The sequence below is a fragment of the Carcharhinus amblyrhynchos genome, chromosome 11 (genome assembly GCF_965287045.1).
Source record: "Carcharhinus amblyrhynchos chromosome 11, sCarAmb.v2.hapA, whole genome shotgun sequence".
In the NCBI taxonomy this organism is placed as follows: domain Eukaryota; kingdom Metazoa; phylum Chordata; class Chondrichthyes; order Carcharhiniformes; family Carcharhinidae; genus Carcharhinus; species Carcharhinus amblyrhynchos.
The window spans coordinates 68,512,916-68,540,028 of record NC_137334.1 but is presented as its reverse complement, the minus strand read 5'-3'; the positions used below and the strand labels follow the sequence as shown (position 1 = coordinate 68,540,028).

Genomic DNA, 27,113 nt, shown 5'->3' with positions numbered 1-27,113 from the left:
CAGACATTCCAAGGCAGCTGTTTTAATGAACATTCATGAGATGCAAACGAATACAAATGGCATTCATGCCAACAGACAGTCATTGACAGAATTACATGATTATATGCCAGCAGGGGCCGGGATGGCAATTGAGGGGTGTAGTCGGGCGGGGTTGGAGGAGGTTTGTTGGGGTGTCAGTAGGGTGGGGAGGGTCTGTAGTATTCCCCTCCCAGTAGTTAAAAGTGGGGCTAGTAATCCAGTTCCATTTTTGGTCAATGGAGTTGATGCTGACCATTGTGCAGTCGTCAGCAAATGTGTGACCTTATGATGGAAGGAAGATCATTCGTGAAGCTGCTGAAGATGGTTGGGTCTAAGATACTACCCTAAGGAAACTGCAGTGATATCCTAGAGCTGAGAAAATTGGCTTCCAACTACCATGCCCATCAATTTAAATTGATGTCCATCTAATTTTACATTAGCCCACCTAAGTGAGGCATGCCTTTTCCTTCTCCTGTCTGAATGTACTATCCTGTATCCAAGGTAGCAATCAATACAGAACACCACCAGCAGCCATAAGAATAGTTTTAGGGAATATCATGATACATCTCAACCACTTCATGAAACCATCACTGAATTCAAATACCCATGCATACATTCATAGGTCATGCACACACATTAGAAGATGATGTATCATGTATGCTTGCAAGTGACAGTCGTATTTTAAGTAATGATTAACATTAAACCATTATAATTTGGCTAGCCATAAAAATAGGAACTGTAAGTCAACCAGAAGAATAGCTGATATCATTTGGGTGAACAATTTGTTTTGTTTCCACATTGAGTATTCAACCGTTCTAGATGTTTCTGAGTATCCTGAGCAAACAATATTTGTATTTCCTCAGCACCCACCTGCCCTGCCCGTTGTACGATCAGCTTGACATGTGGCAACATCTGAACTTCTTCCGGGGCAGTAGACCTGACACGTTAGCACCCCCTCACTTCCTGCCAGCGGGCAGTGCCAGGAAAGGGTGACTTCCAAGGGGAGGTTCATTGGGGGGGAAAGAGTGCCTGGGTCTCCTTGGGGAGGGTGGACTCTGGGAGGGGGAGGATGTCTGTGTAGTGGAGGGACCCAACCAATGGGAAACGATGGCATAGTGGCATTATCGCTTGACTATTAATCCAGAGACTTAGCTACTATTCTGGGGACCTGGATTCGAATTGCTATGGCAGATGATGGAATTTGAATTCAATTTTTAAAAATCTGCAATTAAGAATCTACTGATGACCATAAAACCATTGTCAATTGTCAGAAAAACCCATCTGGTTCACAAATGTCCTTTAGCAAAAGAAATCTGCTGCCCTTACTTGGTCTGGTTTACATGTGACTCCAGAGCCACAGCAACTGGTTGACTCTCAACTGCCCTCCAAGGGCAACTAGGGATGGACAATAAATGCTGACCAGCCAGCAACGCCCATGTCCTAAGAATGATTTTTTTTAAAGTACAGTAACAGAGCGATGGCCTTAAAAAAGGTTAATTCACAGATGTTAGGAGTACCCGAATCTCTTGAAGGCCAAGTTGCCGGCAAGGCAGGATCATTCATAGCACACCTCCCGCCCCTTACCACCAGCGCAACATCATGGGATCTGCCTCCAGGATTTAATTTGGACCAAGTGTCAGAAATATGACGGGAAAAGCCTGCAGTGGCGCTACTGATCTACACACTACTTTTCCCACCTGAGTTAACACTTAGTCAAAGCAATGGAAAACTCCGCCCTAAGTCTTTGTTGCTGTCACAGGGAAAAAAAATGGCAGTAATATTACAATAATTACAGTCCTGCTGGCAGCTGAGCACAATTAGCAGAGAAAAGAATGATTCGGACGTTCTGAAGCATCACTACCTCAACACAGACTTCAATATTCCCAGCTGTTATTTGTAGGCGTAATATTTAATGGCGCTATATATTTCAATTCAATTTATAACACTTAAATATTTGAAACTTAGAGAATTGAATTCGCGTGGACAACATATGATATTTTAAATATTGAAAATTCTGCGGCATCTCTAGTGATGTGTGTCCAGGAAAAGATTCTCTTATGCTTTATTATGTATGTAAAATGGATTGTCATTTGATTTGATGCTGAAGACACGTTAAAAGCAAGATGATATGTAAGATGTCATTGCTGGCTGAGGTCTGAATCGTGCAGCGCCTACGTATTGGTTGACATTTATAAAGAATCTGCAACTGCCTGTACATTATTTATGGCTCAGCAGTAGAAATTTCCTGAGGGGGGAGGGGGGGTGGTGGGTCTGGGTAGTGTGGGGCGGGGGGTTGAGGGAAATAGCATCTGACAATGGAATGGTGACAATAGGCCGCAACAAGTCGAAACAACATCAAGAGACATCTTTCCAACTGCAGGTACCAAATCGTTTTGACAGATGGTTCTGCAGGTGCCTCTATAATTATATCTTGGCATTCCACACAACTCTAATTATGATGGTTAGTTAAAAGGTCACTGACTGCTATGGTCAACATTTAATTGGATTTACTTGTTTGCCGCTACTGATTCTGAAAATGAGGCGAAAGCCGAAGTCGGTCTCTCAAAAGACAAGCACAGAGTCATATTTTATTCCTCTTGATAAGACGTGACAAAAGCTATAGTTACAGACAGGAGCTGTACTTTTTTTAAACAGATGTTCTTGGCACAGTTGTGCAGTGCTTTTTGGCATATTTTTCAAGATAATGTGAATTCTTTTTACCTGCAACACCTAGGCAAAAAGTCATGGCTAATAATTCAGGCTGGCACCAACTCTGAAGTGATCAGAATTAATAGAATGCTTGTGATGTGACAAATCTGGTAACTTCACCACAAATTTCTGTACTCCTGCTTTACTTCTTTCGATATCAAGACAGCTATACATATTCTGCCAACAGATATAGGAGAAGGACTAGCATATTTACTGATAATTAAGATTCCCTAACCTCACTGTTACTGATTATTTCAGTTACTCCCAGGAAAACAAGAAAGGCACACTGATAACACAAAGTTAAAGTCTGTTTTAATGTCTGTTTCTAATGCAAATGTTAGGAGCCCAAAATTCCAAGTTTCATTCTGACTGTGAAAGTACAGTTTCAAGAAACTGTTGATCACCTGTGGAACCCACTGTTCCACTTCAAGCTGAGTATGATTTATCCACAATTAAAATATGTAGTAAAGTTAAACCTCACATTGAATCTGTGATGGAGTCTTAAGAAGCAAAAATCGCAAAGCTTTTGCCCTTAAAAGTGATTACGTGAAGATGCTGGCGTTGGACCTGGGTGGGCACAGTAGGAAGTCTCACAACACCAGGTTAAAGTCCAACAGGTTTATTTGGTATCTCGAGCTTTTGGAGCACTGCCCCTTCATCAGGTGAGTGATCAGGACTCACCTGATGAAGGAGCAGCGCTCCGAAAGCTCATGATACCAAATAAACTTGGCGCACTTTAACCTGGTGTTGTGAGGCTTTTTACTGTGCTCTGAAGTGATGCTGCTGCTGGATACAGTAGATTGCAAGACAGCTGCACTGTTCAACAAACCAAACACCCTGATATTCATTTACATTCGCTCTTTATACTACCATTAATGTCAGCTGTGCCAAAACTAATATGGAAGCAGCTTTTCTACATCCTACGATTCTGGTATAGTAAGGCTTCCAACATTTCCAAGTAGACATGCAAAGTGCCTTTACGGCTGCAGATTATAACTGGAGATTGTGTCATACTTACATTTTAATTTGTATCTTGGAATATCCTTTGGAGTAGTATTTAATACAGGCATTGGGAATTAGGCACATTAGCGAGACAGCCAGAGAGAGCCCGGCATCAGCACATTTTGGAAGGCTCTGATTAGCACTTAGTTGGAGAGCGGCAGACATTATTGAGGGGCTGCATTTCTGCCCCTCAAGATCTTCCAGCCAATTCGAAGCTCAGTTATGCATTGCTCAGGAGTGCCCTCAAGAGTGGTGCCAGCCATGTATCCACCAGAAGCCTAGGATCATGAGGGGACAGAGAAGGTTTTGTGGTGCATTGGTAGCCTCCCTACTTCTGGATTCAGGTCCTACGCCAAGGTGCTAGTTGGCCACAGAAGGAGTATTGATGACCCATTCAATGAATGATAAAGAGCCTGGGAACCTTCAACCATCTCCCCATTATTTCCCAAAGGGAATAAAGTAAGAGTGTGAAGATGTACTTAAAATAGTTGAGAGATCTGGGCCACAGGTGAGTGAGTGATGGGGGGACCATCTACCCCTATATCTGTTGGTGGACGCAGCAATGGCAGGGAGCTGGCTCTCAGTGGGTCCCCCTACTTCCCAATATTATGTTTCCAAATCATACAATGAGTGCCTTTGAATGGGGCACCCCTCCCACCCCAGGAGGATCACAAACAGTGGAATTTCTAAGTGACAAGCCTTTGCCCACCCACCACTGGTGTTCAAAACCAGTGGGACGTGGTCTTTAAGTCTGCATTCATTTCCTACTTCACTTAATGGGAAAACAAACCAAGGGCCTTTGCGCCCCAGACGCACGTGGAGCTTGTCCACACCCTACTAAATAAGCCCCCCTCGCCTGCAAACTCTCCTCTGTGGAGGGAATTATATTCCACCCTTGGTTACATGGCTTAGGAATTTCATGCTTCTTTTACCATTCAGGGTCGGGTTTGAAAAGTATATAAACACTGTGAGAGTTAGCGATAATTTTGAATGTAACAGAGGAGAAAATATTAATACTTAGTCACTTGTAATTATTAATAACTGTACTTAGAAATTAATGTACCAAAAATCCAAAACCCACAGATAACATGTGTTATCCTTAGTACATGCAGTCTCAGATGGGAAATTAATGAAATGCTTCAATGGCTAATCTAATTACTTTTAGCAGCATAAATATAAAAAAAATCAGTTATTCGCATGACATGCAGAGACTTTGTAAACGAAAAGTGATAAGAAGCAAGTTAGCACTATCTGGTACGCTTACAATAATTTCACTCTGCTATAGCGTGTAGAAGAAATTATTCATTTTGTCATATAAGAAATGGGTGATTGGTTCTCAGCTACTTTAAAAAGGTTAGGAGTGGGATTTTACACTCCTGTTTTCGGGGGCAGCTTGGCAGCGGGAGTGGAAAATCCCAATCCGCAATTTACGCCAGCAGGATTTCCTGTAGTGATTGCCCCTGCCCATGAGGTGTTCCCCCCCAACCCCCCACCTACAAGGGAATGGGAATCCTTACTTTCAATGCCAGGATCCCCATGAGAATATCTTGAAATGTAATTAACAGGTGGGAAATTCTGCACCCCCCCCCCTCCCCCCCGCCCCCCAACTCCCCCCTGCCATTAGATTGTCCATTCAGTGTCAGGACACGTTGAAATGAATCAGAATAGGTCTCCCACAGCATGCACCTAGCAAACAAAACCCACCAGAGGAGCTCAGGTGAGTGCTTGGCTCAGGGGAGAAAGGGTCACTCCTGGGCACAGGCCCAAGGCATTCCCTAGCACTGCCAGCAGCAGTGCCAGGGGGAGGTTTTCGTGGTGGGTGGGGGTGTGGGGTGCAGTGGGGGATTTGGTTGCGTGGTAGGTTATTCAGTGGAGTGGGAATGTTGTGTCCATGGTGTTCCATAGGGAGGAGAGGGGGAGCACTTTACAGGTGGGGATGGGGTTCCATGGAAGGACAAAAACAGTTTTCAAATCACTTACGAAGGTGATGGTGTTGTTCTAAAATAATGCATTGAGTGCAAGCAATGTACCACGCTGTACAAACAGGGTTCCCTGGAAATGAGCTATGGTGTCACTGAGCATTCATTCTGAAATATTATTTAGAGTATTCCATTAAATCCAATGTACCAAACCTGACAGCTCACTCACATTTGGAAAATTCTCATGTGGCACAACAGAGACGTGCTGAAGTTTCTCAACCTCCCACATGTATATTTTGTGGCAGTAAATTCTGAGCACTGCTCGAGCCTTCAAGTCACTGGCCTGTCATTTTAATCGTGGGCTTTCACTGCTGCTATGGATTCCGGGACCGTTATGGGTGTTTGCTGCTTTCTCATATGTTCTTCCCAGAAAATCACACACCCAGGCAACAGTGAGTGAGAAAATTAAAAAGATGCAGGGATTCAGGATAATGCAATACATTAATGCCACTTGCTGTCCCTGTGGCAAATGAGTTGGAACTTTTAACTGTGTTTATGTCACGGCAATATTTCAGGTATACCTCATAACGTTTGAGAGGCCTGTAATGCAGATTGTTGAGTTAAACGCTAGCCTGAGATAGTGATCATTGGCCAGAACTTTAAGTCCAAGGTGCGGGTTCGCGCCTGACCCAGAATCTCGTGAAATCACGCGTGAAGATGCTGGCATGTGTTCTGACATCATCGGGCTTGTGCATGACATTACGGTCAGCTTCCAGATCCCAGGCAGGGAATGAAACCCATTAATAAGCTAATTGTCGATAACCTTATGTGGCCTGTCCACTTTTATGGATGGCAGAAGGGCCAATTGGCCCAGGTGGCCTCCACCTTTTCGCGACAAACTCCATTCAGAGCAGAATAAAATATCCGGAGTTAAGTAAAATAAGACGTTTGAGCAATGGGGTGCCATGTGATCTGTTGTCAGGTGCTTGAATTTGCATTATTGACACAATTTGCAGCATTTTATTGAAATCATTTCATTTTTAAAGTACTGCAGCTCTGCAGCAGCTGTCAGCCTTCAGGGAGCACCAACCCGGATCCGCACCCCTCTTGGTGCTCACTGTCTTCCTGCCCTTTCCGGCAGCACTGAGCCTTTCTCACCGCGCTTTCCACACTGGTTACCAGTTAATTAGATAAACAGTGTGAAATCACAATCAGGGGGCCACTGCGGCTGATTGCGGGATCCCCATGAGAATACCTTTAAATGTAATTAACAGGCCAGAAATTCTGCCCCCCACATTGCCACGCCATTAGATTGTCCATTCATGGCAGTGTCAGGACATGTTGAAGTCAAGCAGGACAGGTCTCTCACAGCATGCACCCAGTGAGCAGAAACCACGAGAGGAGCTCAGGTGAGTGCTTGTCTCAGAAGAGGAAAGGGTCGTTCCTGGGCACAGGCCCCAGGCATTTCCCTAGCACTGCCAGGGCAGTGCCAGTGTCAGTGCCAGAGGAAGTTTTCATGGTTGGGAGGGTGGTGTTGGTTGCATGGCAGGGTGTTCAGTGAGGAGGGGATGTTGGATGTGTGCAGATCATGCGTAGGTGATGGCATAGTGGTGTTGTCACTGGACTAATAATCCAGAGAACCAAAGTAATGATCTAGGGACCTGTGTTCAAATGCCACCCACAACAGATCATGAAATTTGAATTCAAAGGAATCTGGAATTAAGAGTCTAATGATGGGCATAAAACCATTGTTGATTGTCGCCAGAACCCATCTGGTTCACTAATGCTCTTTAGGGAAGAAAATCTGTCACCATTACCTGGGGTCTGTTCTACACATGACACCAAAGCCACAGCAATGTGGTTGACTCTTAACTGCCCCCAGGGCTGGACAAGAAATGTTAGGTTAAAGTGCAACTTGAGTTGGACTTTAACCTGGTGTTGTGAGACTTCTGACTGTGTTTACCCCAGTTCAACACTGGCATTGCCACATCAAGAAATGTTGGCCCAAAGAGCTACACTCACATCCCATGAACGAGTGAAAAAAGGTATAGATGATAAGTGCAAGATTCAGGCCATTAAAACCTGAAGAAAGTAACTGGGCTCCATGTTCATGAGCAAAACAAAAATCTGTAGTTGAATAGTTAAAATGCACTCAAGGAGAAGCCATTAATCACAGGAGGGAGAAATGAATTTAAGAATGTGCTGATGAGGTTTAATGAAGTAAATTGGAGGAGGTTCATGTGGAGAATAAAAGCCAACACAGACCAGTTAGTTCAAATGGCCTATTCCTGTGCTGTAAATTCAATCTATCTTGCTGTTGGCACTATATCACTGTCGTAGATTTTACTAATATCCTGTGGGTAACTCATGACCACTCAATCCCAACTCCCACATTTCCAAACCCTGGTAATTTAGCACGCCATTAAAAAACATCACAAAGAAGAGATTGCAACGGCTTGAGAATAAACCTTCCCCAGCAGCAACATTTTGGCTATGTTCCAGAATGTTCCTTCAAGAAAAATAGATACCGTTTTTTAAAAAAATATTTGTGTTTGCAGCGTATTTCTTAGGACACAAACACTAGACAAAACAACTTCTGACTGCAATTCTCAGCTTCTCCTAAATGTCTTCTGACTCAAGTTTATGTGTAATCAACAGTCAAAGAAAGCAACTTTGGATGAATCAGTTCTGATAGCTTCCAATCCTCTCCTCCAACTGATCAATTGTTTGATGCTGCAATCCTTCAATACCAGTGTAAAGAAAGCTGTTTTTTCTAGCAATACATTAACAAGCTGGCTCATGGATTTGGATGCTTCCTTCTTGAGGCATCAATAGTTGGCACTGTCCTGCATCTATTTCCAAGTAGATCCAATCTGATCTGTAGATCTGCCTGCTACCTTTGTCAATGTGGTGCACAGTTTGTCATGTGGGGAGATGTTTTGAAGTGCTAAGGGGGGCAAACTTCCTTACATCTACTACATGCGCCTGTACATGAACTTTATCAGTAACAGACAAAGAATTGGTGGGGGCTGCACTGCTTCACCACTAGCAACATGAACTCCATCTTTTTTCAAAGTTTTAAAGTTTATTCATTACTAACACAAGTAGGCTTACATTAACACTGCTATGAAATTATTGTGAAAATCCCCTAACTGTTACATTCTGGCCTCCGTTCAGGTACACTGTGGGAGAATTTAGCATAGTCAGTGCACCTAACCTGCATATCTTTCAAAAGTCGGAGGAAACCGGAGTATTTGCAAACATGGGGAGAACATACAAACTCCTCACAGACAATGTGCCAAGCTGGGGATCGAACCCAGGTTCCCTGGAACTGTGAGGCAGCAGTGCCAACCACATTTAATTGAGATTTAATTTTGCCTTATTTTTTGTCTGCTACTTCAATTCCCTTTATGCAATCCTTGACAATGACAGGAAAAAGATTAAAGTGGTCATTTTAAGGGCTGGATGCTTTGAATTTCATGGGCCTCCTTTTTTAAAGCCCCCAACACAACCTATACAGAGAATATATTGAAAAGATTTAAACAATATGACTCCTTGGTTCAATCAAGTTGAATGGAAGCAGACAACAACATGGAAATATTGACCATTTCTACCCACCATGACTGAGAGTTTAAATCTCCTAAAAACATTGGGTGAGCTAGGAAGTTAAAGTTAATCTCTTGTTTGCCAAATGCTTCCCCTGTAACCACTTAAAAGGCAGAGCTCAAATTCAAGGTTGCTTTGGATCATGGCTTAATTGAGTTAAGATTTAATTTATTTATTAGTGTCACAAGTAGGCTTACATTAACATTGCAGTGAAGTTACTGTGAAATTCCCTTAGTTGTCACACTTTGGCACTTGTTCAGGCACATGGAGGAGGAATTTAGCATGGTCAATGTAATAAGTAACAAGCACATCTTTCAGACTGTGGGAGGAAACTGGAGCACTCGGAGGAAACTCATGCTGACACAGGAAGAGAGTGCAGGCTCTGCACAGTCAGTGACCCAAGCGGAGAATCAAACCTGGTCCTTGGCGCTGTGAGGCAGCAGTGCTCACCACAGTGCCACCCCAACTGAATAGAATTGATGCAGATACTTTTTCACTAACATTGGGCAGGAAATTTAAGGCTTGCGCCTAACCAAAGTAACAAATCATGGATTGACTTGTCTGTTATGTAGAGACAATAATTTTTAAAAACAAATTCAAGCGTCCAGTTAATAGTTAAAGAGACGACACGACAAGATTTCACATTTTTCACTGTTTCACAGATGTTTACTGTAATAAACAGACTAAAAGAAGTATAGACTAAACACAATTACTTTTTGCAACTTAGACTGCATAGAACACAACTAAGAAACCTCAATGTCAGGTATGCATTGCCACCTTTTAAGCAGACATTAATTTCTTTCAGAACCATTCCAAAATGATTCGTGGTTCCCGATGTTTATATCTGATTGTTTCCTTTCCCAGCTTGGAAATTTAATAATCTCATGAACCTCATAATTAAAACACCATATTTTCAAACATGTTATGTAAGGAGATCTTTTTTACATTTGTGGGCTGATAAGTTGGAAATTGCACAGACAGCGAGAGAGATAATCTGATAAAATACATATTGACAGAAAACATTAAAAACAAGATTTAGCAAAAAACTTTGAAGGAAAAAGGAAAGTGAAATTTGAATTTATGGACTGTAGGAATCAAACCGAGACTGAATAATTGACCAAAAATGGAAAGTTAACAGATGCATCAAATAAGAGCCTAAAAACTTACAACATTTTCAATCTGAGCTGACTCAGAACTCTACTAACCTTGGTTATTCTTGCACAGAATTGTTTGATTGTAGGTACCTCGGCCACATGTTTGATTATTTTCTGCCACACAGAGGCTCCTTTCAAGCAGATGCCAATGATAGCAGACTGGTTCTTCACAATGAATGGATTCGATAAGATGCGGACATCTTCCAGCGTTGCCAGTTAGCTCCTTAATTACATGGCGTCTTCTCATTTTAAAACCTACAATGGAACGGACAGTATTTCAGTGAATCATGCACACAATATTTAGAATAACACATGGAAATAAACTATCTTTACCCAAACTGGTTCTGCAATGCAACAGATTAGATTACATGGTTTAGCAACACTCTTATGGCAAAAAGTGAAAAAATGATGACAGCATAATCTTCTCAAATTATGGCAAAATGCATACATTTATTTTGCCATCAGTTACATATATCACAAACAACAACTAAAGACATAATAAACCAATGGAGGTAGTGACAGCAACAAATAATGATTGATTAATGAGTTAGTGTCAAATATTTACACATGAAAACAGATGATACAAGAGCTGCAAAACCTACAAATTGTAGCTGCAATAATGGTGGCCAGGCAGCTGCAAATCCTTGTCCATTGGTGCAGCAATAAACATTCTTCTGGCTAATTTACAGAAGCGTCAATATCTCCACATTTTGGATCATCTGTACACTTTAGCAACAAGTAAGCACATTACACAAATGTGCCACAAACAGAATTATTCAATGCCATTTTATGGAGATAAAATAAGGCAAAGAAAGCAATATGACAAACGAGCAGTATAACTGGGTAAACATCCTTTTAAGAAAAGCATTAAGGGTTGATTATTTGGTTGAGAAAGAATTCAGTAGAACGTTGCATTTTGAATTAAAAGCATAACATCTGTCACATTTGGGACTCTGGTCCATAATTTGTTTTCACTGCAGCTGGTAAGTCTGCATCTCCTGAATGTCAAGGTTGGGTGAACGGCTCTAATGATCTTTAATATGGAATCAAAGAAGTAGTGAAAGAGTATCAAGGACTTTAAATGCAGAGGGAGTATTATCATTAAGAGGAGGGAGGGAGCACAATGATGAACTGCAATTAAAGAGCCAGGTAAAAGTAAACAGACCAACAGTTTCCCTAGCCTAAGATAAAAGCAAATTACTGCGGATGCTGACAAAAACTGATGACGGGTCATCCAGACTCAAAACGCTGGCTCCATTCTCCCTCCACAGATGCTGTCAGACCTGCAGAGAATTTCCAGCTTTTTCTGTTCTCATTTCAGTTTCCCTAGCCTCTCTTGTTGCATTGCATTGTGGTGCACCTTCTTACTTCTTTCTAATCTTTGTCTCATTCTTCCTTATCTGATGAAGCCCCTTCTTATGACTGTCCATTCTCCAATTCAGTTGTTTTTGCATTGTCAGGTTGTGCAGAAGGCTACAAAGTACAATGACATGGCCTATTTTGTTGTGAGGAGCACCCAGAACAATCAAACACCTAAACCCCGACCTCAAGATGTCAGTGATGTTCTCCACAATATTCCTGATGAGCTTTGGCACTGACTGTATCAGTATGTTTTATACATGGTAGAATTATTGAGGGGTGTCATCAGATATGTAGTGGCAGGGGAAGTGGAGCTGGGGGTGTCTAGTCTCCCTTGTCTTCTAGTGGCCATTCTTTGATGTTCCTGGATTGGGGAAAAAGCGGAGGAGGGGAATGGATGTTCCAGATAAAGGTGTCATGACAATCATCAACAGACAAACACTTGCATTATTCTTATACGGTGAACATACACTAGTTGTACATTGATAGAGTGGAGGAAGTCTTTACTATTCAGAAAAGCCCAGGCTTGTCTTAAGATGTTCTGAAAGCTTTTATTCTGTTCCATATCCCTGATTTCTTTCATTCTGGCTGTGTGTATTGGAAAGATAGAGTACTGTCTTTCTCTGCATCATGGGTGACTACTCAGATGCAGCTAGTTCCTGCAGATTGGGTAATGTAGATGATTTCACCTTCAACATCCTGAAAGAACCCCAGCTAAATATTTTAAGAGTGATTATTACATTTGCAGCCAATGGCGAAGCACAGGCCAATGAGCCAGCAGAATGTAAGTCTTGCCTAGATCAGCAATCAGCTCCTGAAGCAGAGTTCCTGGGAGATCTCCAGGAAATTAACCCTTAACCTAGAGACCCTGTTGTCTGGGTAAGGCTTTCTACAAACAGCTCTCCTCACCTGCTGTTTTCTAACAGGCCGATGTGCTGCTCACCTTGATAGCTGTGATTGTTGCTGATGTTCTTTTTCTCCCAGTTGGCCATCTGTCCAAAGAATTAATATGAACATAGCACCCGTGGTGAGCAGTAAGTGCTCAGTCAGGATAAAAGAAAAAAAATAGAAAGAAGCAAACTTCACACTCCGAACTACCTTGGAAATCTGTGAGTCACACAGCACACAGGTTCTACTGCTCTGAGTACATGCAGGTAAATGACACTTTAAATACTTCTCTTTATCATGTCACTAGGTTTCTATGACCAACTAGATTTCTATAATTACAGCAGAGCAGGGTGCCTGTCTGCACAATTAAAATAAACACTCAATTGCCCTCTGACATGGCCAAGCAAGCACTCAGCTATGAAAAAGTTGTAAAAGAATAAACCCAGACTGACCGCTCACTCGAAGGCTCGCTCTGTTACTGGGTTAAAATCCTGAACCTCTAACTGCATTGTAAATTAAAGTTTATTTATTAGTCACAAGTAAGGCTTACGTGAACACTGCAATGAAGTTACTGTGAAATTCCCCTAGTCGCCACATTCCAGCACCTGTTCAGGTCAATGCACCTAACTGCACATCTTTCAAACTGTGGGAGGAAACTAAAACATCTGGAGGAAACACACGCAGACATGGGGAGAACATGCAAACTCCACACAGACAGTGACACAAGTCAGGAATTGAACCCAGCCCCCTAGCACTGCGAAGCAGCAGTTATTGTGCTGCTCCAGTCATTTGCATTGCAGTGCCTCACCATCAACTTCTCAAGAGCTGTTAGAGATGGAAAATAAATGTTGGCCTCGCCAGCAATGCTCACAACCCACAACTGAATAAAGGAAAAGAAAGATCCCAATGGCTTAACTGAATCTCAGTCTCCATTTTTCCATCAAATTCCTACCGTTCATTTTGTCTTTTTCATTTAACTTCTTTCAACTTTTGGAATTTGACCCTTCACCTTGGGTTTATGATATGTCATAAAAATGTATTGTACATTCAGGTGCATAAATAAGCTGTTCTCCTTAAAAAAATGTCAATATTTAATTCTCCCAAATGTACAGAGTTCACTATGGAGTTCTGAATTTGGAAAGTGACGTGTATTGTTGAATTCAGCTGTCACTTTTAGTAAAGGTGTTGATATGACAACTTGACAGCTGCTGTTTCATCTGAACTTGCACTAAGGAAAATCACAGCATAAAAACAGACTGCACTGATACACCGGTGTAACTTCCATTCACTCTGCAACTCCTACTGTCTGCCTCCAATGGTCTGAAGAGCCACAGCTACTGCCTTTCAATTAAAGCCAGCAGTTCATGAGGACCCTTATAAGTTGGTACTTCTATCCATTCATTCTGGGTTCATCGCCTGTTCGCAGCTCAGGTTGCGTGAACAATTTGGCGAGGGTTTACTTCAATGAGCACAATGATAATAAGTTCAAATTCATGTAGGGCCTAAAAGTATCCATTATTCATGGCATCTGGTATTAAATAACCTGCAAATAAAATGATGAGAACCTCCATGCTGAACTTGAACCTGCAAGCCATGCGCAACACGTTTTAAAGATTTAACTGCTCCTTCTGATCCAGTATCATTAGAATAGCATTCGATTTATTTAATCAATTTTTTCTACGCCACACAAAAATGCATAACCCTCATCAGATACAATCTAAAACAATTGCTGAATACACCACAAGTCAGGAGACGAAAGGGATGGGACACAGTAGGGCTTGTTTCACTCAAATATTGTAAAAGTCTCATTATTTCAAAATTTTCAGAGTGTAAGTGACTAAAATTATATTACCATCACCAATTGCGAGCAGAACACTTTGTGGCTTACACGTACACAGCAGTCAACTTATAAATTTCCACTAACTGCTAGTACTTTTACTGTCCTTTACGTCGCTCTGGCAAGGTGATTCCTTTAAGGTTCAGAAATAAATTTCCTTCTTTCATCCCTCTACTTAGTTCACATGTGGTCATCAAATTTTGTAGTTTCAGTGGAGTTTTTGTAACTAGTCTCTCACCATTCAATAGGCCAGTGCTCCATTAATACTTCTCCATAAACGGCCATTTGGCGATGAAGAATAGCAGTCCTAACCTCTCGTAAAACATGGCCAATTAGACTAGTTTAATAGTAAGAATTGGGCAGCATGGACAAGTTGGGCTGTAAACCTCTATGTCTCTATTGCCGGAATTTTATCACCTCACCTGCCCCTGGAATCAGAGAGTGCAAGGCTCACAGAACAGAATTCTCCGTTGGCATCAGGCACAATTTTACGAGCCTCACCTGAGTGAGGTCATAAAATTCTGTGATTGTTGCTGATGTTCTCTTTCTCCCAGTTGGCCATGACATGGCCACTGCTTGAGCCTTGTCTAATGACTGGAATGAGACAAACTACGCATGGGCCACACACGCCAAATTACGTGCTGCTTTCCAAGACACAAAGGGTTGAAGCATCAACCACTGTACCAATATGTCATTATATCAATTTAATGTAAAAAATAACTGAGAAAGGTTAGCAATTGTGGGCACTAGACTTTAGTAACTCTTCCATGATTAAAACTAAACCAACACTTAACATGCATGATAAAGTTAACACTAACAACAACAGGGAAAATAATGAGGAATACGGAAAATGCAATCGGGGGTGAAAAGGGAATTTAGGAGAGTTAAAAGTGTATCAGAAAAAAGGTAAGCATATAATTTTTTAAATTAATTTGCCAGATGAGAGCATTGCTGGCAAGGCCAGTATTTATTGTCCGAACCTAATTGATTTTGAAAAAGTGATGGTGAGCTGGAAACATTAAGAGCTTTATGGAAGTATAAAAGGTAAAAGATTACTTAAAGATTGGACGGATGATTCAAAGATCAGAAAAAATTTACAGCACAGAACAGGTCAGTGTTTATGCATTACAGAACAGGTCAGTGTTTATGCATTACATAAACATCCCCTCAGCCTGTTCCATTGACCTTTACCTGTAAGCCTACATGTGACAAATAAATAAACCTTAAATAAATAAACTTCATTCCCTTTCTCTTTTAAAGTTTACCTATTTTGTCACAAGTAGGCTCATAGTAACACTGCAATGAAGTTACTCTGAAAACCTCTAATCGACACACTCAGGCACCTGTCGGTTACACTGAGGAAAAATGCACTTAACCAGTACATCTTTTGGACTATGGGGAGAAACCAGAGCACCTGGAGGAAACCCACACAGACATGGGGAGAACATGCAGACTCTGCACAGAGAGTGACTCAAGCCGGGAATTGCACCCGGGTCTTTGGCGCCATGAGGCAACAATGCTAACCACTGTGCCACCGTGTTACCCCCCAATCCTTCCTTTTATCTATCTTTCTTTTTCAATACCTTTTGGTCCTCAAAAACATTTTTCAAATCAGGTTTGGTACAAGTTAAAAGATCTCCTATTTCTGTCTCTGAAATATGAGGAGGCATTTGTTTTAGCACAGCATGTCCTGATATATCATTCTTGGCAGCTGTCTGAGATTGACAATCTGCTTACAACCAACTGAATTCTGGGCAGTTTTGTGCTGCACTTTGAGGCCTATAATTACAATAGTTCTGTTTAAGCCCACGTCCCATAAGATCCTTAAACTTGATTGAGAGAGAAGACTGCATCTGACTGGAATAGATTTCAAAGGTGCAAGACCAATGATGCAATGTACCTCTCAACTTTGAAATAAACCGCTAAAGATTCATGAGCACATTGAATTTTTGCAAATCGAGCCAACATTTCAAAATAATTTGAATTGCAGTTCCTGAATTCAGTCCACACAGTTGGCACCCATTCGTTTATCGAAGCAGGACCAGAACAAATCCCCGGAATTCAATTAAATTTTAGTTTCATTCTCTAAGTGTCGCTTTGGTCTGCTAGTTGCTGATAATTATTGTGAAATTGCAAAAATTCCTTTTGAATTATAACTGGTTAAATGTGCACATCATTCATAGAACATGACAGGTGTTAATGGAATAACTGAGATAGAAATGCAACGCTACTAAAGAGGGGATGAAAATCACTTTTTTAAAAGAATCAGTCAGATAATTATAGATAAATCTTCAATTTTGGAGTGAATTTTCACATCCTGCTCACCAAAGGAATTGTAATGGACAAGGGGCAGACCATGCAAAGGTCCACTGACCTCGGGTGGGAATTTCCAGCCTTGAGGCGAGTGTGGCTGGAAAATCCCACCCTGGAGTGAAGTTTGTAAATCATAAAATTTGAAGAAATTTTCTCTTTTCTCTTTAGAGTGGAGTAGGATGAGGGGCAACTTAATCAAGGTTTATAAGATGATGAGGGGGATACATAGATAGAGTGGACGTTCAGAGACTATTTCTTCGGGTGGATATAGCTATTACTAGGGGGCATAACTATAAGGGCCATAGTGGGAGATATAGGAGAGATGTCTAAGGTAGGTTCTTTACTGAAAGAGTGGTTGGGGTGTGGAATGGACTGCCTGCTGTGACACTGGAGTCTTTCAAGCGGTTATAGGATAGGCACATGGAGCACACCAAAATGATAGGGAGTGGGATAGCTTGATCTTGGTTTCAGACCAAGCTCAGCACAACATCGAGGGCCAAAGGGCCTATAATGTGCTGTGCTATGTTCTATAAAAATGTTGGTAATTAATAAGCCACTTCAAATACTTCTATCGATTTATTACATCTCATAATCTTATGAGCACAGCAGCACTTCATCTTGGCCAGAGGGAGTTAATTTCCAGATGTTCATAACATGGAACTTAACATACACATAAATTTTAAATGTTAGGCAGAGTTCTTCCATCGGAGAGTAAGTCCCATGGCAGGGGTTGGGGTGGGGTTGAGGGGGAGAGGGTGTGTGGGAACAAGTGTGTCCCACTGTGAAACCACACCATATCTTCTGGCCCCAACCTTATTACGTATGCATCTGGGGGTTTAGCGCTATATTCTGGGCTTGATTGCATGCATCTCAGAACTTAGATTCCACTGGACTCTGTTTGATTGGATTATTTGCTCCTTCACTGGACATTTTCCTGTCTCATCCTGACCTGCACTGGCCTGTGCTGTGTTGCAGTCACATCATGGGCTGCTTTGTCTACCTTGTTGCTCGACACAGCCAGTTCCATATTTGCTCACCTCAAAACGCACAAACTGCAACGGTAACCATCCTAACGGTCATGCTGACAACAGGTAGGCTTGGATCTCAATTCGTCAATTGCAGGTTTGTTTTTAAAAGTTAAAAAACACTGAAGTAGTGTTTTGTGTGCTTTTCTGACATTTCTTTGGAGTTTGCATTGTGTGAGCTGTGGCTAGGTGTGGTCAGGAGGGCAATTTTGTCATTTGCAGGTGGGACCTGACATCATTTGGGGCAGGGCTTGATGTCATTGGGGGTGGAGCGCCATGTCACAGAGGGCATTGTGATGTCATGGGGGGAGGTCCTGGCACAGAGGCAGAGCGTGGGACCCCTAAAAGTGCAAGTCCGCCTGTTCCTCCCACCAAATTCTCCCCCTGCCAACAGGGATATGTGAAAATTCTACCCTATGGGTAAGATTTTTAAATATTAAATATAAAAATGCTTCATCATTTAAAATGTAGGGGCATGTACACAGAAACAATTTAAAATGAAAATAAGTAATTAAACCTTTATGCCTTTGAGTATCCTGGCAGTTTTCGGGGATGCAAGGCCTCCAAGCAGACCAGGCCGAAACCAGACAGTCAGTAGGACAGGCAACGGTGCAAAGCTGTGAAGTAATTGGTATTGGTTCTGTGCAAAGGCTGTGGTCCACTGGTCTGGAGGCTGCAAAAAAGCAAAACCGGTTATTACTTCCCTTATTCAACAGTGTGAAGCATATTTGTCTTATCAATGCATTAATGCACTAAATTTGAAAACAAAAACAAAAGCAAGTAAACGTGACAGCATCAGAAAAACATTTGTAACATGAACCATAAGCCCATTGCCCAAGGGGAGGCAATGGCCTAGTAGCATTATCGCCAGACCAGTAATTCAGAAATTCAAATAGTGTTCAGGGGATTTGGTTCGAATCCTGCCATAGCAGATGATGGAATTTGAATTAACTAAAAATAAATCTGGAATTTAAAATCTATTGATTGATTGTTGGGAAAAATCCATATGGTTCACCAATGTCCTTTAGGGAAGAAAATCTGCCATCCTTACCTGGTCTGGCCTACATGTGACTCCAGAGCCACAACAATGTGGTTGATTGTCAACTGCCCTCAGGCAACTAGGGATTGTTGCTGCGCCTGCCGTTCAGTCTGGTTTAACTCTTATACGGCAGACAAAGAATTGCGAGTAGACTTCTTGTTAAACAATAATATTTATTCACACACAATTATCAATCACCCACCCAATCAATAATAAGTTATTTTACAGAATACTAAAGTTCAAGTCCAATACTAGTCCTTGACTTAACTTTGCTTGACTGGCAAATACCCAGGCAGATATTGGCCTTTATCTGCCTGTTGGTCTCCATAGCCCTCTGTGTGGTCTGGTCTGATACTCTGGCTCTGGTTTTCCTTCCTTCTTGGGTGTGGTGGCCCTCCTCATGCTGGTCGTTGCCGGTGGTGGTCACTGTTGTTGTCGTTCATTTGTTGGGAAAGAGAAAGAGAGATTCTTCTGTGGTGCAGCACCCATTATACCTCATTGGTTTCCTGCCGTTTTTAGCCATTACCAATCAATCGATCAGGACTTGATCGCTCTGATCGATAAGAGTCTAATCAAGTGCTGCACGCTGATCTTTGCATGTGTTTCCAATGGCCATGCCTGGAGGTGCTGGAGGCATGTAGGTCACATATCTCCCTCCCAAATAAGTGTCTGGTAAACAACCCAGTTTGACCAGAAAGTGTATTCCAGCTCCTGCAGCTGCAGCCTGTTTATCTCTGTCCAATTTATTTTGAGGCCACAGCCTGTCTGTTTCAGTGCTTGTCCAATTATTCCAGTGTGTTCGTGCAAACCACTATCTTAGGTGGCCCGTTTGGCCACGGAATGGGCCATCAAAGCTGGCCAGCCAGCAATGCTCATGTCCCACGAATGAATAGAAAAGCGTCATGGCCAAAGCAATTGAAGGAAAGGAAAGAATAATTTTTAATTCCCCGTCCCTTCCAATTTTCTCTTCTGTTAAATGTACTGATTTAAAGTGGATCCTGGCTGTACAGAGGCAAGAAATTTTATGGTATCTCAACCAATTAACCATTTGTTGCTGTATGGCCAGATGGCAAAACATCAATTTTAAATGGTGTATAGTGATAACACTATGTCAGCCAATCAGGTGGAGGTGTGGCAAACTTATAACAATCCAAGTCACAAGAAAGTAAACCAAATCTGTTTGTGCAGCCAACAGAACTCATGCCCAAAACTACAGCAACTGATAAAGATTGCAGTAAGTGGGATGTGGTTATAAAAAATAAATGTTATGTTTAAGTAAATCCCAGTCACTTGCAGCAGTTTGGTTTCCAGGCATGACTGAAAGGGTCTTGGCCAACAATAGCAGTGTCACTATACGTTCCAATTTAAATTCTCCCATCCTTGCACAGATCAGGTTGGAAAACGTGTTCTGGGTGGGGGACGGGGGGGAGGAATGAGTGGAGAAGATATTGGAACCGTGACTTTACACACTTGTTTCATCCCCAGTCTGACAGGACTGCACTGTTAAATCGCCAGCAGCATGGATACCCCAAGCTGAGGACTTCTTTAAGTATGCAGATCAGCCAGTGATGATACCATAGAGGCCGGATCTGATACCTTAATCCAAGAATTGACTGACAGAGCAGTGGCAGCTTCTCTGCCAGAAGAAATTTGGCAGGAACTTCAGCAGCAGAAGTTGATTAGCTCACTAATTCCCTTTTTGATGTTCATTTTTGTTTCCTTCCATTTTGAGGGGGAAGTTAGCAAATGGCAGTCTAATGAGTTGTTCCCTGGGATGGAGCATTTCAGCAATGAATAGGAGTTGGGTAGGTTGGGGTTGTTTCCCTTAGAGCTGAGGAGGAGACTTTATTGAGGTGTGGCATATTATGAGGGACACAGATAGGGTAGATAAAAATAAACTTTTCCCCTTGGCATGGATTTAAGTTTAGGGGCAGGAGGTTTAGAGGAGATGCGAGGAAAAACATTTTCACCCAGAGGATGGTGGGAATGTGGAACTCAATGCCTGAAAAGGCAGTAGAGGCAGGAACCCTCACGACATTTAAGTAAAATTTAGATGAGCACTTGAAAGGTCAAATAGTGTAAAGGCTATGGACCAAGTGCTGGAAAATGGGATTAGAATAAATAGGTGTTTGATGGCCAGCATTGACACGATGGGTTGAAGGGCCTCTTTTTGAGCAGGAAATCTCAATGACTCTATGAGTGAATGGTTCCTGTCAACTTACACGTCAAATATTTGCTTTGTATTTGTGTAATTTGTATATTGTGTATTAAATGGTGTTCAGTCCCCTTCCCACTGAATTTTCATCTCCACAGAAATTGTGGATTAAAACAAGAGAACAGTTACAGCTAATAAAATGCCTGATGAACACAGAGAACACAGAGCGGGACACTGTGCATCGCCGATCTGTCAGCGCGGAGATCAGTGCATGCGCAGTGGTTCCACACTGCTAGCCCCCCAATCACCTGCCCCACAACGCAGCATTGCTATCCCTACAACACCCACACACCCCAATCGCTGCCTGCCTTTTTTAATCAAGCTTTTGGTCATTTAACTGAATAGTTCCTCATGTAAATGTCAGGTCAGGATCTTCCGCTCCTCATCCCCACAGCTGCTTTTACATCGGCACTGGCGGTTCACTATTGGCTGCTCGTAGGATCTTCCAGTCCCACCAAAGTCAATGGCCACTTGCATTGGCCACGCTGCCAGGCTACTTCCAATCGGTGGGGCTGGTCACCTTCAATGGGACCAGAAGATACTGCCATACTGCCAGAAAATCCCACCATATGTTCAATAGCACTTCTGTAAAGCATCTTGACACATTTAATGGCACTATATAAAAAAGTATTAATCCAGAATTCAAAGAACAATGGGAAAAACACAATTTTTAATGGGGTCATTTATAATTCTGAGCTAATTTAAGTATCTCCTTGAGAAAAAGAAATGCGGAGGGTGACTTTACTGCAAACTTGCACTTCTGCATTCAGCCAGTCTATAGGGGTTTCACATAGGCCACTGGCATTCACATAAATAGGGCCCTGTAACAATGAAGCAATTAATGAGTTAGCAAAAATTATAATGCACATCAGCAGCCAGGGTACAGATAGAGATTGAGTCTGAAAATAAAAAATGTTTCATTAAATATTCACATTCATCATATTAGCATAACCTGAAATAAAATTGACATAGATATGAGCATTCCTGCGACTCGGTGATTTATAACATTGATCACGAATGCTTGGTTTACTACAAGCTGGTGCTATGTAAGTACAAATTGTTGTTGAAGATGCAAGTTTAATCTAAATCAAATGTTTTATAAATGTTCTCAAAATATCTATCATCCATTACTACTCACCATTGCATTTCCAGATCTGTAGAAAACAATAAGTATTGGGGTAATCAAAGAAAATGATTATTTATTTTTATATTTTAGTAAGAATATGGTGCTTTGCATTTAGTACATTTTAATAACTCATACAAGTAGAGTTAACTTTTCTTCCATTCCCTAAGTCAGAGCTGAAGCGATGGTAATGTTAAGCTCATTTTCGGTCACAGACACAATATAGCATTTCCAGCATTCCAACTGTCCCATTTCTGGCAATATCTGTAGGAATACTCCTCAAACGCAGAGGCCTGGAATTTCATCCTCAAAGCAGGGATCATGAATTGGCCCATTTCCAATGTTGCGATCCCATTTCCTGCCAGGCAGTGCCCACTCTTGCCACCTTCATGGTGGGGTAGTGTGTACAGGCTGGAGTTGGCACCAAGGCTTCCCAATGCAGATCAAGAGGCAAGATCTGAGATAGGACCGGAGAGGGCAAATGCGAAGGCGGGCTGGCCTGTTCACTGGGATAATGGCCCAATCTGCAAATGAGTTTCAGGAGGCCCTAACCCCTCCACCCTCACCAAAACCATACTGATTCCTATTTCCCCTCCTAAGTCTCCATGTATTCACAGAAACAATAGAAACTCTACAGTGCAGAGGGAGGCCATTCAGCCCATTCAGTCTGCACTGACTCTCCAAAAAAGCATATTACCCAATCTTCCCCTACCCCACACATTCATAGAAACAAACTAGAAGCAAGCGTAGGCCATTCGGCCCTTCGAGCCTTCTTGCCATTCATCTTGATCATGGCTGATCATCGAATTTAATATCCTGATCCTCCCCTTCTCCCCATATCCCTTGATCCCTTTAGCCCCAAGAGCTATCTCTAATTTCTTCTTGAAATCAGACATTATTTTGGTCTCAACTATGTTCTGTGCTAGTGAATTCCACACATTCATCAATTCCTGGGTAAAGACATTTCTCCTCACCTCAATTCTAAAAGGTTTACCCCCTTATCCTCAAACTATAACCCCTAGTTCTGGATCTCCCATTATTGGGAACAATCAAAGAAAATAATTCTTTATTTTTATATTTCTGTAAGCATATGGTGCTTTGACTTTGATTCCTGAATCTACCCTGTCTAACCCTGTTAGAATTTCATAAATTTCTATGAGACCCTCTCTCGCTCTTCTAAACTCCAATGAATATAATCTTAACCGGCTTAATCTTTCCTCATGTGACAGACCTGCCATCCCAGGAATCAGCCTGGTAAACTTTCATAGTACTCCTTTCTTTGCAAGGACATCCTTCCTCAGATAAGGACAACAAAACTGCATGCAATACTGCAGGTGTGGTCTCACCAACACCCTATATAATTGCAGCAATACATCTCTATTCTGGTACTCAAATCCTCTCGCTATGAAGGCCAACATACCATTTGCCTTCTTTACTGCCTGCCTGCTGTATCTGCATGCTTACTTTCAGTGACTGATGTATGAGGACTCCAATGTCTCATTGAGTACCCACCTCTCTTGATTTACACCCATTCAAGTAATAATCTGTCTTTCAATTATTGCTACCAAAATGGATGGCGTGATCTGAATATGCTCAGCCAGTCTAAATCACGCTGAAGCATCTCTGCATCCTCCTCACAGCTCACCATCCCACCCAACTTTATATCATTTGCAAATTTGGAGATAATACATTCAGTTCCCTCTTTCAAATCATTAACGTATAATGTGAACAGTTGGTCCTAGCACAAATCCCTACAGAATCCCACTAGTCACTTTCTGCCAATCAGAAAAAGACCCATTTATGGCAACACTTGGCTTCCTATCTGCTAATCAGCTTCCCATCCATCTCAATTTGCACTCCCATGTGCTTTAACTTTACATGGCAGTCTGTTACGTGAAACCTTGTTGAAAGCATTCACCACGGCTCATCCACACAACCTACATATCCTTAGAACCCAAGGGGCAATTTAACATGGCCAATTTCACCCACACATCTTTGAACTGTGGGAAGAAACTGGAGAACCAGGAAAGAAATCCATGCAAACACAAGAGAACATGCAAACTCCACATAGGCAATCAGCTAAGGTGGGCAACAAACTTGGGTCCTTGGCATTGTGAGGCAGCAGTGCTAACCACTGCACCACCATGCCATTCCTCCACACTTCCATTCCTCCTCTATACTGCCCCACCAATCCAATATTCATTATGTGCAGAACTCATGATCTCGATAATAACATCAGGAAGTTTCCGAGATGTTCATTAAACTGTTAAAAATAAACAAATATCCATTATAGCTCATTAAAACAAAGCCCACAACCCCCTAAATGGCTAAAATTCCTGCTAAATTTAATCAATTTGTGTGGGTTGGAGCTCAGCCAAGCATTTATAATGGAATACCAAAGCACAGCTGCATTAACAAGTTTCCTAGAGCTGAATACATTAAAACAGCGAAGCGTGGTTGCTCCAATGCTTCAAACGGCTTAACTGACTGGACTGTCAATCAAAGAAGAGAATAAATCTTAGCAGGAATGTGGCACGTTGAAACATTATTCTCTACTCTCTTGAATGCAGCAGAACATTTTATCCACTGAATAAAGCACTCAAATACATCTGAGCACTTTCACAATGCTGGTCAATTTAATTGTCACTTATCTTTGCTAAATAAAGCTCTAACATTAATCACTGTATTATAAACCTATTCAAAATGTCGCAAAGTATTACATTATGATATATGAAGTTGTCAAAACCTTTTGAACTTGCGTGTTCAGGAGGTTCCAAACCCTGACTAGGTCTCCTCCATGTTTCATGATACCTAGCATATTTTCTAACAAAATGGGTCCAACCACATGGTGAGGCTGCCAGCTGACCGTAGGCTTACGGAATGTTTCCTATTTGGATAGTCTTTGCCCAGAAAATGTCCCCCACCCCCACCCACTGACTCCCCAGCAGCAAGGGTTGCCTTGCTTGTCAACCCCTGTTCATTCAATTGCTGACCCAGCCATACATGGAGGCCTGCCTGGCTGACCCCGGTCAAGCCTTTCAGACCTCCATCACAGGCCCTCTTTGGAGTACGGCTGCTGTCCCAGCAGTGGTCACTGCTCCTGGTGGCCCTGTAGGGGCAGATGGGCTAACAGCATTTTAATGAGCTGAGAGCTGTGACACAGATGGCAGCAGAAGCCACAAACTCAGATAATGAATTGCCTGACAATCATCCAGTACAGTCTCAGCTTCTCGGGCCAGGTGGGCCAGTTTAGCCCTGACCTTTCAGCTGTTGGGTGAGGTCACAACCTGCACATAAAATTCTGACCTTGTTTCTATTTTCAGTATCTTACAGGATGTTACTTACTCCTTGATGTCTGTCAGAAACATATTATTATACTTTTGTTATTTCGGATTTATCAATTGGAACTAAATGGTACTTCGTGCTGCTAAACCAAATTGCATTTTGAAAACATCAGCATCATAAATTGCCCAGTGCATTGGGCTGTGCACTGAAAAAACACTTAGCTTGTCTTGTAATTCAATCTGTAACTTGGGAGCTGGAAGCTACATCTTCTTCCAGTCTGTAACGTTTCATTAGCTGCAAACAGACAAGACTCGTTACATTTCATTATGTACTTACAATTAGCAAAGCCAATGATCTAGTGTGTTGCTATCCAACGGAAATCGCTAACAAGCCGCAGGACTGACTGCAGTCGTATTGCTTTAGCCACGTGCTTGGATTTTAGCAGAGGACAACTTGCAAGCAATAAGGTGAATGTCCTTCGCATGTGTATCGGGTGTCCCCACTGTGATTCAGGCATCATGTCCAGATTCTCAATTAACAAGGTTACTGGGGTAAGGCAGGAATGTGGAATTGAAATGACAATCTGATCAGTCACGATCTTATTGAATGAGGAAGCAGACTCGAGGGGCCAAGTGGCCTACTCCTATTCCTAATTCATGTGCTCATATGTAAAAGATTTGATTTATTATCACTCTATTAACATATAGTGAAAAGTATTGTTTCTTGCGCGCTATACAGAAAAAGCATACCCGTTCATAGAGAAGGAAAGGAGAGAGTGCAAAATGTAGTGTTACAGTCATAGTTAGGGTGTAGAGAAAGGTCAACTTAATGCAGGGTAAGTCCATTCAAAAGTCTGACAGCAGCAGGGAAGAAGTTGTTCTTGAGTTGGTTGGCACGTGACCTCAGACTTTGTATCTTTTCCCAATGGAAGAAAATGGAAGAGAGAATGTCCGGAATGCATGGGGCACTTAATTATGCTGGCTGCTTTGCCGAGGTAGCAGGAAGTGTAGACAGAATCAATGGATAGGAGCTGGTTTGCGTGATGGATTAGACTTCATTCATGACCTTTTGTAGTTCCATGCGGCCTTTGGCAAAGCAAGAGTCAAACCAAGCTGTGATACAACTACAAAGAATGCTTTCTATGGTGCATCTGTAAAAGTTGGTGAGTGTCATAGCTGACATGCCAAATTTCCTTAGTCTTCTGAGAAGGTTGAGGCATTGGTGGGCTTTCTTAACTATAGTGTCGGTATGAGGGGGGAGTCAGGAAAGGTTGTTGGTGATCTGGACATCTGAAAACCTGAAGCTCTTGACCCTTTCTCCTTCGTCCCCATTGATGTAGACAAGGTCATGTTCTCCTTTACGTTTCCTGAAGTCAATAACAATCTCTTTCATTTTATTGACATCGAGGGAGAGATTATTGTTGCCGCACCAGTTCACCAGATTTTCTATCCCATTATTATACTCAGTCTCATCATTGTTTGAGATCCGACCCATTACGGTGGCATAGTCAGCAAACTTGAAAATCGTATTGGAGGGGAATTTGGCCGCACAATCATAGATGTATAAGGAGTATAGTAGGGGGCTGAGAACACAGCTTTGTGGGGCACCGGTGTTGAGGATG

At 42.0% G+C, this 27,113-nt stretch overlaps 1 protein-coding gene across 1 annotated transcript in view; it reads right to left on the bottom strand.

The window, feature by feature from the left end:
- Positions 1-27,113, bottom strand: part of thsd7ba (thrombospondin, type I, domain containing 7Ba) — a 769,281-nt gene that overhangs the window by 423,940 nt on the left and 318,228 nt on the right. The window contains exons 6-7 of the mRNA XM_080198282.1: positions 18,348-18,503; positions 10,460-10,663 (exon numbers count right to left, since the gene is read on the bottom strand). Coding sequence (XP_080054408.1) covers positions 10,460-10,663; positions 18,348-18,503 — 360 coding nt within the window. The remainder of the gene's footprint in view (positions 1-10,459; positions 10,664-18,347; positions 18,504-27,113) is intronic.